General features: G+C 42.0%; 1 protein-coding gene across 5 annotated transcripts in view; it reads right to left on the reverse strand.

Annotated features, from left to right (window-relative positions):
• The window catches only part of JARID2 (jumonji and AT-rich interaction domain containing 2), a 284,760-nt gene that overhangs the window by 62,952 nt on the left and 206,818 nt on the right, over positions 1-14,990 (reverse strand). For all 5 annotated transcript variants that reach the window (XM_017874507.1, XM_017874509.1, XM_017874511.1 and 2 more), the window contains one exon: positions 12,257-12,426. In XM_017874507.1, coding sequence (XP_017729996.1) covers positions 12,257-12,426 — 170 coding nt within the window. The remainder of the gene's footprint in view (positions 1-12,256; positions 12,427-14,990) is intronic.

Raw genomic sequence — 14,990 nt, forward strand, 5'->3', positions numbered from 1 at the left:
CCTATTTGAAAACAGAACAAGCCAAGCAGGGTGGCTCATGCTTGTAATCCCAGCACTTTGGGAGGTCAAGGCAGGCAGATCACCTGAGGCCAGGAGTTTGAAACTAGCCTGGCTGTCTCTACTAAAAACTATAAAAATTAGCTGGGCACAGTGGCAGATGCCTGTAATCCCAGCTACTAGGGAGGCTGAGGCAGGAGAATCACTTGAACCTGGGAGGCAGAGGTTACTGCGCCACTGCACTCCAGCCAGGGTGACAGAGTGAGACTCTGTCTGAAAGAAAAACCAAAAAACAAAAAACAGAACAGTGTGTTTTGAATTTTCATTAAAATAGCTTGTAACTTAATAGATCTTGGCACATAAGGGGTCAGCTTCATATCTAGACATTTTATTAGGAAAATTTTTCTCCTCTAAATGTCAGATGAAGCAATCTTTTGAAAAGCTCATTGTGGGTCCAGGATTCACAAAAATGGGAATGGAGCTAGCTACAAGGTTGAAAACAACAGGAAGAGAGAGATGAAGACAGGTGATTCACAACTTGAAAATACTTTCTAAAAAGAGGCCTTCCCCTTTCCACAGCAAGGCTCACCTACAAACTGCTGTGAAACACCAGTAAGGATGGTAAAAACGGAGGCTCACACCTGTAATCCCAGCATTTTGGGAGGCCGAGGCGGGTGGATCACCTGAGGTCAGAAATTCAAGGCCAGCCTGGCTAACATGGTGAAACCCCACTACTAAAAATACAAAAAATTAGCCGGGTATGGTGGTAGCCGCCTTGTAATCCCAGCTACTCAGGCGGCTGACGCAGGAGAATCACTTGAACCTGGGAGGCGGAGGTTGTGGTGAGCTGAGATCGCGCCATTGCCCTCCAGCCTGGGCAACAAGAGTTAACTTCACCTCAAAAAAAAAAAAAGAAAAGAAAAAAGAAAAAGAAAAGAAAGCGCTCCGCAACCTCATATGACCTCTCGGGGGTGGACTCTGCATGGCAAAAACACAAGCCCCATTCACATTAATTAGCAAGTGAGAGAGGCTGACTTTTCACATGGAACACCACATCGTATCTCTCCTTTACAAACTCTCATTTTAGAAAAGTAACCAACAAAAGTTGTATGTTTGAGAGGTTTGGGAATTGTGTGGGATTTTTTTCAGGGGAAGCAGGGGAAGACTTTATGGGTGGTCATCATAAAAGTATAGTCAGTATAGACACTTTCCTATTAAAATTACAGGCAGATTTTCTCTCCCGATTATTCAAGTGCATTAGCAAATGTAAAAAAAATCTGAACTTGGATCAGATAAGAGCAATCAGAGTACGGAATGCATCTGCTCTTTGCCAAAGCCGTATTTCATTACTTTTCAGAATTAGCTGGCAACGTCTCCACAATATTTACTGAAGTGCAAACCAAATGTTTTCATCTGGACAAAAATCAAACTGTGGTATGTTACAACCACAACAGAGATCATGTTAATCCAAAAGCTTGCTTTCTCTAATTTAGGCTGTGGTTTCTATAAAATTGGATTCTTCTCTATGAATCATGTACACAGACAAGCCCTCCTGCCCATTATCTTCCCGCCCTCGACCAGTTCTTGATCTTAAGCAGCCAAACATCACTTGGCTATATTTTGGAAAGACCCTAAAGGGATTCCCTGTGCACTGTCATTTAGCTGGAGAGTCAAATTCTACTGCTTGACCCAATTACCATGGGGCTGGCCCACTGAGTTTCTGTTTTATCTTAGGGATACATAAACAGAATGAAAAGTAATCAATCCTACTATCAAATTAAGAAACAAAACTTCAAAGTGAGCTGGTAGGGACTTGGGCAACGGATAGAAGATGAAAGAAATCACAGAAGAAAGCAGTTGCACCCCAATACCCTAGTTCACCAATCTACGTATGTATGTATGTACCAAGCACTATTCAAGGCACCAGAGACTCAAACAGGGCAGATGTCTACATTCAGCTCATACGTTCATGCATGTACAACATGTAAACACAAACTTCCCTAAAAGGCTTCGGGACAAACATAACATGTCCAGTGGCAATCTCTGCCTATTCCTGGTCTGACTTTACAACTTATTAGGGAAGAATTTCCCAACTGGCATTCATTTGCCTACCATCCTAAAAGTATTTGCCAGATCCAGATACTCCATGTGCTATTATTTTCTATAAGGTGACTTGCATTCATGTCTTAAATAATTTATCTCCATTGTATCAAGACAAAATTACTATCAATTGTACTAAAGGAAAGGTAATGGTTAAAATTAAAATGAATGTAAAACGTTCACTTAATGTCCTTTCTGGCATGAAGAGGGGTTTGTGTAGCAGAGACAGGGAAGCAGCCCTCAATACCATGAGCAAAACACAAAGGGAATCCCTATTTCTTCCTGAATAAGGAGGTGCCTATCCAATCATGCCCATCTTGGGAAGGTACTTCTTTTTAAATAGGTATGTCCAAAAAAAAAAAAAAAAAAAAAAAGAAACCAAACCCCAAAAAGGACTCAAAAGGGGACCCTCGCCCCGGGGGGGGGCCAAGGCTCTGGGAATGGCTTACTTGCCATGAGACTCGAGGTTACTCAACTGTACACAGAGCATAGTGTATTCAGTCGAAACATTTTTATGGCCTCAAACATAGGCAAAAGCAAGTGCAGCGACTCACAGTAAGGTGATATCATTTTACTCATAGGTATAAAATCATACTGTCATTCTTTCCATAGGTGACAGCAAATCTTCTTTCCCAAATGGGAAAGTAAGTAGACTGGTTGGTGACCAGGATCTGGGAGATAGGGGGTGAAAATCCAAAATGAACTAACTCAATGGTTAGAATAAGCTGAACCTTCCGTCTTTGTTAAGGAACAAGGAGGGATGACGCAATGACCTCCTGGATGCATGGCCAATCTTTCCTTCAGCAACCCTCCCTCCTCCTCCTCCTCCTCTTCCTGGATTACGGCTCTCAAGAACTACCCCAATTAAGCACCCAGGTGTGCCTATCTAATCCCACATACAGGAAAGTCCCGACATTAGGGTAGTATTCTATCTGCAAGAGCAATTAACATGTGGGACTTCACAAGGAGAATACAATGGGTATCAAACCACCTTCCCTCCCAATCTCCTACTCCCATGCTGATCTAGCATCTATGTCACTGAAAACTGTAACATTCCCCTTACAACCTTTCCTATGTTGTTCGTCCGCACTGGCAATTCAAAACACATTCAAATACACATCCAGTCAAATGCCACAAGGTCTATCCATGGTTCTCTTCATCTCACTGAATATACAAATCATACCACATAGCAGCAGCCATGATGGTGCTCAAGCCATCACAGTATTATCTCAAGTTGAGAAGAAGAAACCAGTAAGAAAGTGAACATTCTGGCCGGGTGCAGTGGCTCATGCCTGTAATCCTAGCACTTTGGGAGGCCAAGGTGGGCGGATCCCCTGAGGTCAGGAGTTCAAGACCAGTCTGGTCAACATGGTGAAACACTGTCTCTACTAAAAATACGAAAATTAGCTGGCTGTGGTGGGGCACGCCTGTAGTCCCAACTACTCAGGAGGCTGAGGCAGGAGAATAGCTTGAACATGGGAGGTGGCGGTTGCAGTGAGCAGAGATCACGCCACTGCACTCCAGCCTGGGTGACAGAGTGAGACTCCATCTCAAAAAACAAAACAAAAACAACCACCACCACCACCAACAAAAATGAGCATTCTAACTTACAGCCACTATAGACAAAAGTCTTTGTGCGAATCATGTGAGACCCTCCTCAGTTCCCAATACAGAAGCCGAATACTAAACTTCCCTGTGGGACACAGATACCAGGGACTTTAGTGCTATCAATGAAACCCCTGCAGTCAGCAAGGTGCTTGGCCAACAAAACAGCGCTGCCATACTTAAAGTCTTATTTCCATGTTCTCTAAGTGGATTTCAGAAAGACTCAAGGACTCTCTAGAAAGTAAGGAGAAGGCCAGATATGACTCTGAGAAGTACTACTGAATCTGTGCCAGTACTCACTAGCAGGAAAAAGGGAGCCTGGTTTATCTTCAGGGAGGGCATAGCATGGTCAGAGGCCAGCTGGCCTGTAGCAGGGAGAATCCTCACAGCAAAATGACCTACGGTCCTATTAATAACATCTGATCAAGGTCACAGGGCCAATAAAAGTGATCCATCCTTCCCCTCCTCAGACCTCAAAAATTCCAAGGTTTCAGATTTCTTCATTATTGACTGAAAAACTATCCCAACAAATAAACAGGTAGCTCAGCAGAACTAAGTAACTGACTCTAGGAGAAAACCAAGCATATGCAGAATGTAAGGCCACTGAAAGCCCCTAGGCAGTGATGACACCATTCTCAAACGTACACTTTCACTGTTGCGGCTCTCAAAAACTTAAGATGCAACACCTCCCAGAGACCCTCAAAAAAAGTTGTGTACCACTGGAGACAGTGTGCTTTCCTCCCCAAAGAGTTTACATAATGTAAAGTATTCCCATTTTGCTCAAGGAAGCTCATTATTAGCACCACAGTGTTTCTTGCAATTGGGGGATTACTTAATTGCTTTCTGGCAGGTTAATCCCCTTTCATTCTGTGACCTCTAAATCACCCCAGGCTTTTGCATTTGCCCTACTTAGAATTCCTAGTCTTCAATACTCAAGGCTAGGACTACATCAAAATATGTGTTTCTTGCCAACGAGGCCAGCAACGCTCTCTAGAAAAAACACCACAGGTGGGCTGTCTCTTCTATTACCTATGGTCTATCCAGCTGGTCTTTTAGACAGTTCCACCTGAATCCAAAATCTAACTCTCTTCCTCTCCACTACCTCTGCCTCAATTCACTGGAAAAATGGAAAATGAATGTACAGCTGGACCTCTGTATCAGAGGCTTCTGCACCCATGGAATCAACCAACTGTAGAACGAAAACATTCAGGTAAAAACGGAGACGGTCGCATCTGTGCTGAATACATACAGACCCATTTTTTCCTTGTAATTATTCTCTAAACAATATTGTGAAACAAATTTCCATACCATTTACATTGTATTAGGTATTATAAGTAATCCAGAGATTATTTAAAGTATACAGGAGGATGTGCATACATGCAAATACCATGTACCATGTTACACAATGGACTTGAGTATCCATGAATTTTGGTTTCAAAAGGAGGTCCATAAATCAGTCCCCTGAGTTATCAAAGGATGACTATATGTGGATGGCTACCTCAAGTATTAATTCTGGGCTAGTTCATACCCATTAGCTTTAGTTCACCCCTGCAGCAACTGTGTGCTGTATGTAGACTATAGACTATCCATTTCGCAGATGAGGAAGCTCAGGCTGAGAAATATTTAAATCATCTGCCCCAAGACTTGCCAGCCTTCGGCCAATGCTCCTAGGAAGACCTCCCTGCAGCCTCAATCGATTTTCTGCAGAGCTGCCAGTAACATCTTTCTAACCTTGTAGGTGTATAATGATGTCACCCCTGACTTGAAGAACCCAAGGGGCACTCCAGTAACTACCCCAGGGCATGCAGAATCTGAGGCTTATCCTAACTTGCTTGCTTTAACTCCAGGCCCTCCAACATCAATCCATGCCTTGGCAGGTGCTTCTACAGAACCCCTTCCCAGCACTATCCTCTTTCTGTAAAGGTTCCTAATGCACTGTAACTCAAGACCTGCAGCAAATGTCACCATTCCTTTGCAGCCATCCCAGAACCTCTCCCTTCCCACTTTTATTGGTACACACCTCTACCCCAGCATTTTCACGCATTTATTGTTATATCCTCAATTTTACCCACCACCGATACTGCTTTCCTGGGCCTAATCTGTTTTCTAGGTGTCTAGCATACAAAAATAGTTTAATAAAGGTTTGCTGAATTAATTAGCAATTGAGTGACAGCTGATCACTAAAGATTCTGTAAGACAGAAGAAACAAAAGGCAGGCAGTTCCAAAACAAGACAGCATTGCTTCACAGCGGCCGACAGTAAGGATATTTACGAGGAATTCCCCATAACAACGCTCTCTTCAATGTGCCGAGCCGTGACGCTGAACTGTGAAGCCCACGGTCATAGGAATGAACTGTATATGTAGGTTTGCATGCTTCAGGAGTCCCCTTTGGGAATCCCCTTGTTTGCAGTGCCCCATAAAGAGGAAAATGTAAATAAGAGAATCATTTAACCTGCCAGTGCTCTGCTACATTAAGCTCTTTTTAATCTGTTAATAATCATAGTCAGAACAAAGAGGAGACGACAGAACTCATTAAGAATAACGAGAGTGGTGACAGGGAATACGGCGATGGTACGAATCACTGCATGCAGCAAGTGCAAAACCCTCTTCCCCGCGTGTGCCAGTGAAAGATACTAATTATGCCTCTGGCAAGAGACATGTGGACCCCTTCAAAGCAGCTATTTAAAGATAAATACACTGCGGGCAAATACTTCGGGCCGGCTGCACTGTTCACCCCATCCTCCTTTCCTTTAGAAATGTTAGGTCACAATATTAAATAGGAAATGAAAGAGCCTTGCAGACTTAGCTGGTAGTGTCTTAAAACAAATTTGTTTTAGATTTCTAAAGCTTTTAACCTCAGAATGACTAGCTGGGTGTTTACATATCTATATTAATCCCAGTATTAATGGTATAGGGTTTTTTCTCCCCATCTCAAAGATTTCTCACTATCATTAACAGATTACAAACAAGGTTTAAAGAACTCCACTCGCTGACTTTCCCTTGGCCTCACAATTTCTTCTCTTCCAAATTCCAAAGAATTGTCAAGAATATTAAACGTAATAATTGGGGACTGGAGACAAAAAAAAAAAAAAAAAAAAAAAAAAAAAAAAAAAAAAAAAAAAAAAAAAAAACCTGGATCCTTAGCAACAAACATCACTTCCAGGTGTTTGATTTGGCTCCTTCATTATTTCTGCAGCCAGACTTTCTTCCCTATACATAATGAGCATATTAAAGACTGCCTTCTTTACCCCTCACAGTGCCCGCTTGTCACCCAAGGGTGACGGGCTGACTGAGCTCTTTATGGTGAACACTAGAGGCTTGGGGATGTGACAAGTTATGTTTGCTTTGGAATCAGCACCAAAAAAGAACAGAATTAGAATGCAGATGTAAGAAGGTTAATCGCATTCCCAACTGTCAACTTTGCCTGAAAGGGCTTCAACAAGGTGAAGATTTAACTAAGGATATGCGTCATCAGCACCGGATATCAAAAAGGTGAAATATCTCTAAGTGTGCATCAGGAATTAGACAGATTATGAGACATTCGCCAAATGGAAAATAAGCTATTAAAATGAAATGACAGGCATTTTTGTGACAGTGTTAAGTAGGAAAACCAGACTGCAAAAAACGAAAGTATATTGCAATACCATTTCAGGAAAAATATGTATTATATACGCACACCGAATGCTCAGTAAGATATTCACAAACAAGGTAATTAACAGCAGTCATCTCTCGGAGATGGTGGAGATGCTATTTTGAACGTATTCTTTTGCCTACTTCTTTACCTTTCTTCTGCCAGTATTCCCAAGATGAACAGGAACTACTTTTATGATTGTAAAGAAAAAAAAAAAAAAACCTTAACATCCTGTTTTTCTTAAATTAAAATGGAAATAAAAGTATTAAAGTACCACAACAACAGGGATCACTGTATAACCTTTGTACACACTGAAATACAGGTTTTAATTAGCTCAAGAAACTACCTATTAAAAGATGCTATCTAAGGCCACCAAATCCATCAGATTTTCAGGGTCATGAAGCTATAATAAGCATCATCTGTCATTTGGGGCTTGTAGAGTCAGATCAGGTAAACACACTTATCCTCTTGGGGAAAAAAAGGCATTTTAAAACTAAGATGACTCATTTTTAATACCTCAGATCTAAAAAAAGGTATGCGAAATAGCAAAACAGTACAACATTGCATGTATACCAACAGAAAAACAAATAACAAAGCCTATTTTATTGCTTAGCTCACAAATGAAATTCATTTCCAAGGTTCAGAGCATTTTTTAAAATTGGTTTTAAACATCTCCTAGGCTTTAATTATTTAAACCTTTTTTGTATTTGACATCTAAAAGAAGTAAATTTTATCTATGAAAAGATGATTCTCTTCTGTCTGGAATCCTGAAACTTCAAAGCCAGGTACTTACTTGGTGACGTTTTCTCTAGATGGCATTTATGTGAACAATAAATAAGCATGCCTCTGCAACTAAGAGACTCTGTGAGTTTCCCAGAACCTCAGAAAACATGTTATAAGATAGTGCACACACAAGCACACGTAGCACAAATACACATACTTCTTCCTCTCTATACAGAATCACTGAGACATTCCCTGATGGGTTTCTCTCCTTTTCTACCTTTGGGAACTAAATACAACAGTCACAATTGCTCCACAGTAAAGACTTGCATAACTAAATTCCATAATCAACAGAGCAATCTTTAGACAGCCTCATGAAACGGGATTGGTGGATTGGTGGAGGCAGAAACTATTATTTCACGATTTACTAAGCAAAATGCCAAGAGCAATTCTAGACATCAAAATTCCTTTCCCAAAAGTAGCCAAACTAGTTAAGTCATAGTTACTCTTTAAAACACCTGGCTTTGGGCGGGCGCAGCGGCTCACGCCTGTAATCCCAACACTTTGGAAGGCCAAGGCGGTCGGATCGCCTGAGGTCAGGAGTTCGGGACCAACCTGACTAACACAGTGAAACCCCATCCCTACTAAAAATACAAAAATTAGCCGGGCATAGTGGCGAGCACCTGTAATCCCAGCTACTTGGGAGGCTGAGGCAGGAGAATCACTTGAACTCAGGAGGCGGAGGTTGCAGTGAGCCGAGATCGCACTACTGCACTCCAGCCTGGGCGACAGAGTAAGACTCTGTCTCAAGAAAATACACTTGGCTCCAATTATGTTGAAAAGCCATGCATATTTAGCAAAGGATACCAAATTATGGTTAGATAGAAGGAGTAAGTTCTAGTGTTCTATACCACTGTAGGATGTCTACAGTTAGCAATATCTAGAAGGAGGATGTTGAATGTTCCCAACACCAACAAATTATGAATGTTTGAGATGAGGGATATGCTGATTACCCTGATCTGATCACTTATATGTATCACAAAATCATGTGACCCATAAATATGTACAATTATGTCATTTAAAAAAAATTTTTTGGAGCCATGCAAGACCAAAGTCACAAATAAAGAGTCCCATATCACCGTGTGTTTTTTTTTTTGTTTTGTTTTGTTTTTTTTTTTTTTTGGAGACAGAGTGCCGCTTTATTGCCGAGGCACGGTCATGTCTCACGGCAGCCTCAAACTCAAACTCCAGGTGTCAAGGATTCTCCCGTGTCAGCCTCCACGTAGATGGGCTACAGGCAGCACAACCAAGCCTGGCTAGATCCACCTGAATCAACTTGCTGCTGATGGCGCTGTGGAGCCTTCAAAGATTCCTTCAGGGCAAATACATCCTTCTGAGTACACAGCCCACTCATTCTCCACTCCTGATCATCACACCACACTCTACCAGTCTCACAGCCTAGCGGCCAGTCCAGCACAAGAGTCTGTCATATTTAGTCCTCACAGCTTCCCTTCCATCTTCATACTCAACATCCAGGATCGGGAGAATCTTTCAGCCAAAATCTATGTAAAAAGTAACAGAGATGGCTGGGCATGGTGGCTCATGCCTGTCATCCCAGCACTTTGGGAGGCCGAGATGGCAGGAGAATTGCATGAGCCCAGGACTTCAAGACCAGCCTGGGAAACACAGCAAGACCCCTTCGCTACAAAAAAAAAAAAAAAAAAACTAAAACTAAAACTAAAAATAAAAAAATTGCTCAGTGTCGTTGCATGCGCCTGTAGGCCTAGCTATTGGAGAGGTTGAGGCAGAAGGATGGCTTGAGCCCAGGAGGTTGAGGCTGCTTAGAGCCATGACTGTGCCACTGCAATCCAGAAGTGAACAACCTCTCATTATCTTATTTTGATATGAGACAAGACCCTTTGTCTCCAAAAACAAACCAAAAAGTTAATGGAGATCAACTGGTGGGAATCCCACCTACCTCATCTCCCTGTTTTCAAGGCTCAATGACCGACAAGGGCTATTATGTACTAACAAGTACATAATAACTCTCCTTTCTTATGTGTTAAGAATCACCAGGAACTATCATCATATCCTACGCCAAAAATTCCCCCAAACAATTCAGTCCCAAAACCAATTGGTAAGGCAGGGCAATTGGGCAAAGGGAGGGAGTGAGGAGCAACCACATGGGGTGTCAGGGCTGAGTTTCCCATCATGGGGGCAGCAGAGATGGGAGGTGGGTTACACTGAAAAGACATGGCAAGTAAGTATATTAAGGATTACAGGAGCCAAGGTCCTCGGGGATGAATGCACATGAACCCCTTGGTGTTAAACGGAAACTGGAGGTATGGCTGCTAACTCACACATTTTAATAAACACAGAACTCTGGATAGACCCCTATAAACACACAACCTCAGTCTACTAAGAGCACCTGGGAGAAATGACATTCCCATAGTCCCCAGCATCCCTTGTGCCCAGATCTTGGCTCCTCAACAGTACTTGTCCCTAGAAGAAAGCAGGGCTCCTTGGAGACATGTCCATTTCCAGGGCTAAGGGCGGGAAAGTACACCATGAGCCTGGAACATTTTGTTGTGCCAGGAGCAAGGCTGGAAGGATGACAGGGACACGTCAAAAGGAATAAAAAGCCAGCCTGACGAGGGTGCACGGATGAGACGGTGATCTGGAACAACCTGAACATTAGAATACATAATAGGAGTAACAGATTATAACCCTTTGCATAAAATAGGAAGCCCATACACATACAATTATGATAAAGATGATGAGAAGTATGTACTAGTTTCAAAGAATATCCTCTCTTAACACTTATACATTGCAAAGGCTGAGATGGGTAACTTTGCTCCTGACAGGCCCACCACAGTCAAATGATCAGCATGAACACAGTGTGGAAAGGGAAGGACTGAACTGTGTATCCCTACAGTGGGCCCAACAACGAGGAGGAGGAATCACTTCCCTTGTGGCATTCCTGCCAAAAACACAAACCAGAATGTCATCATGAGGAAACACCAGGCAACCAAATCAAGGGACACTCTAAAAAATAATTGACCTGTAATTTTCAAGTGTTGAGGTCAAAGACAAAACAATGAGGAACCCTTCCAGATTAAGCAGACTACACACAATTAATGGCATTGCCTAATTCTGAACTACGTCGTTTTGCTCTAAACTCAGACATTACAAAGCACCTTCAGAACAAAGGTGAAACAGAGGTTTGAGGAACACATGGGGAGCCATGTATCCCTGTGAACTTCCTAACTTTGACAGTTATAGGAAAATGTACTTACCTGAAGGAAAGACATACTAATGTATTGAGTGAGAGATGATGGGTAGCAACTTTTTAAGGTACTTAAAATCTGTCTGTAATAATAAATTATCAAAATATTAATCAAATAAAAGTGACCCTGAACCTTGAGGCCTTCCCAAAGATGTCCAATAGCAAAAGCCCTCTCCTTCTGTTCATTTTCTCTCAAATAAGCACACCCAAGGAACTCTCTGTGTTCAGGACTTCCTATATTTTCTATCATTCCTCCAGAAAAGGCTCCTTATTCTCTCAGACAAGCTTCTGTGTTCTTTCGTCACAGCTATTAGAAAACTTAGTAACAAGGAAACTGCAACAAACACTTTCACAAATAACTCCATTCAGATCCCAAATCCACCTGGACTCTGTTAACTGGTTCAAATTGAAACATGGACCAGTATTTGCACAGTCAATTAGACTCTGAAAGTACTAGTATTGTTTTCCTTAACATAATACAGGGCTGAGAGAACCATAAGCCCCTCATCACCACGGCTTATTGACAGGCCCTCGGAAGCACATGGAAAGGGGCCTTCACATCCCCAAAGTACTCCATCAAAAAAAAAATTGCCTTACAAAACAATGTGTGCAAGGTGGTGGTGTGGTGGAGAGAAATCAAATTAGAAGTCAAAGTTAGAAACTGCATAACTGCGTATCAAGAAGCCAGGAAGTGGGGTGTAAGACTCATATTAAAAAGGAAATAAAACTTAACAGATGGTTCAAAGGCCACACCCAGCACTCTCAAAGGGATTTCTCACTTTCAATTCCCCCTCAACCCAGGTTGGGGACAGAAAAATGAACATGGCAGAGAGTAGAGCTAAAGTCTATTCCACATAGACCTCAGGCTTACATGTAGATTCCAAGTAGGCCTCGTCTGATCATTGCAAAGTCTTACCTCGAAGGCAGAGAAAGGTAAGAAAATCTTCTGTCTTAGGCTTCCTTTTAGAGAGGTCTGATATCTGAGTAGCTGGAGGGGGTAGCAATGGCTCCACTATCTTTACTGGAGTTGTGCTGGGACTATTCGGCTGAGATTGAGCAAACTTCCTTTGTGCTTGCAGCCTGGGCCTGTAAAAGCAAAAGAAAATTAAAAATAAATTAAGCAGAGACTGGAGGATACAGGCCTACGTGCGGCAATAAAACCATGATACATAAGGAGAAAAAAGATCCTATTTCAAGCAAACTCTAATTAAGGTTCTATATCTCTCACACTCTCACAAACCACGGGACTCCTTTCAAGCACAATAAATTTGGTTAAAGGACTGTGTTTCGTACATTGATATAAAGTGTGTGTCATGGACATGTGTATACATGTGTGTAGAAGTACATGCCGATGTACATACCGTTTCCCTGAGTATTTAAAAACTACACACGGTATTTGACATCATCAGCTTAATGGTATTCACTTATTTCCACTGACAGTAAAGCAGAAAACCCTGTATCATTCTGCTGCGTTTATACAGCATCCTATATTTTCACCTAAAGGGTCATGAATCTATCCCCAACTCTCTTCTGTGTCATTACATCCAGTTCACCTTTGCCTATTTAGCCATTAGTGTCCCCGTCGCCACTTCTAAATTCAGCCATGAAAAGTTCACTACAACAATTCAAGTTGGTACTGCAGAAAAAGGTATGTCTCTATCTATGCCCCCTCCAATCCCAAATTCTGGGTTACCCTCTGCCAACAAGGTCAAATTACAATCTTTTTTTTTTTTTTGAGGCAGAGTCTCGCGCTGTGGCCCGGGCTGGAGTGCAGTGGTGCAATCTTGGCTCACTGCAACCTCCGCCTCCCAGGTTCAAGTGATTCTCCTGCCTCAGTCTCCCAAGTAGCTGGGATTACAGGCGCCCACCACCACGCCCAGCTAATTTTTTTGTATTTTTAGTAGAAACGGGGTTTCACCATGTTGGCCAGGCTGGTCTCGAACTCCTGACCTTGGGATTCGCCTGCCTCGGCCTCCCAAAGTGCTGGGATTACAGGTGTGAGCCACCACACGTGGCCAAATTGCAACTATTTAGGTAGAGATTAAAACAAAAAATAGCCTTCATCTACCCTTCAGGTTTCTTTCCCATTACAATCCTATGTGAACTCCCTAACTTATCCATTTGGTATCTATAGAGTACATTTCAATTCCTTTCACCTGAAAATCTTAGGTAGAAATTCCTTTCTATCAAAATGAATCCTAATAGATCTTGGAACAGTATTTTGTTTGCTTGTTTGTGATGGAGTCTTTCTCTGTTGCCACCTCAGCTCACTGCAACCTCTACCTCCCAGGTTACCAAGTGGTTCTCCTCCCTCAGTCTCCTACTACTCAGCTGGGATTACAGGCATGCGCCACCATGCCCAGTTAATTTTGGTATTTTTTTGTAGAGGTAGGGTTTCACCATGTTGGCCAGGCTGCTTTTGAACTCCTGACCTCAGGTGATCCACCGGTCTTGACCTTCCAAAGTGTTGGGATTACAGGCGTGAGCTACCACACCCAGCCCGGTTTGTTCTTTTTTAACACAGTAGCCAATAAGAAATTTCCTTGTCTCTCCACCAAAAAATACAATAACATATTTTTGCTTTACGTATAATCAACTCGATATTTATCATCAATTGCCTAATAGTCACTCTTCCTCTAATTGTAAAGGTCTCCACTCATGGAATAGTAAGCACTCGCAAGGATGAGAACTTGGGTCCTACTTTAAACTGTTCATCTAGACCTGCTCATAGAGATACTTGAAAAACACTATTTGAGGGCAGGAAAAAAAACAACAAAAAGAACGAGGAAACACAGTACAGTGATCAAAACAGACCCGATCAGAAGCCTAAACACCACATAGGATAGAAAACGCAACCCCACTCAAAACAATTAACTAATAAAACTAAATAAGTGCCGGGGGCAGTGGTTCACCCCTGTAATCCCAGCACTTTGGGAGGCCAACATGGGTGGATCATCTGAGGTCAGGAGTTCGAGATCAGCGTGGCCAACATGGTGAAACTCTATCTCTACTGAAAATACAAAAATTAGCCTGGTGTGGTGACATGCTCCTATAATCCCAGCTACTCCGGAGGCTGAGGCAAAAGAATCGCTGGAACCTGGGAGGCGAAGATTGCAATGAGCCAAGATCGAGCCACTGCACTCCAGCCTGGACGACAAGAGCGAAACTCTGTCTCAAAAATAACAACAAATAAAAAAACTAAATAAGTAAAAGAGAGCAGATGTATTCCCTTGAAGACACTGTTGGGAGTGGGTTATATAGAATAGTAAGCATGCATCCTAAACTGTTGATGCTCAAAATGCTGTAACATTTAAAAAAAAAATTACAATATTTAACAAATTCCTACAGCAAAATACACACACACAAACACACACACACACACAAGATTGCCTACTTTGTCAAAACTAATACCTTTAAATTTAACCTCATAAATCCTCCACACTCCCCAAATATAAAGTACCACAATATTATGAAGATCTCATTTTAACCTTAAATTCCCTTATATGTCCTAAGCAGTGTCTACTCTTGCCTCCCCATGACCATCAAAAACACTACTATCTACTAATATTCCTGATACAAACTGACAATCCATCAAAAAGGACAAAGTGTGACTCCCAACTACTTACTGGGTAATCTAGAGTCCTTTAAAA

This window comes from Rhinopithecus bieti, unplaced genomic scaffold, assembly GCF_001698545.2.
Source record: "Rhinopithecus bieti isolate Rb0 unplaced genomic scaffold, ASM169854v2 scaffold_7684, whole genome shotgun sequence".
NCBI classification, from domain to species: Eukaryota; Metazoa; Chordata; class Mammalia; order Primates; family Cercopithecidae; genus Rhinopithecus; species Rhinopithecus bieti.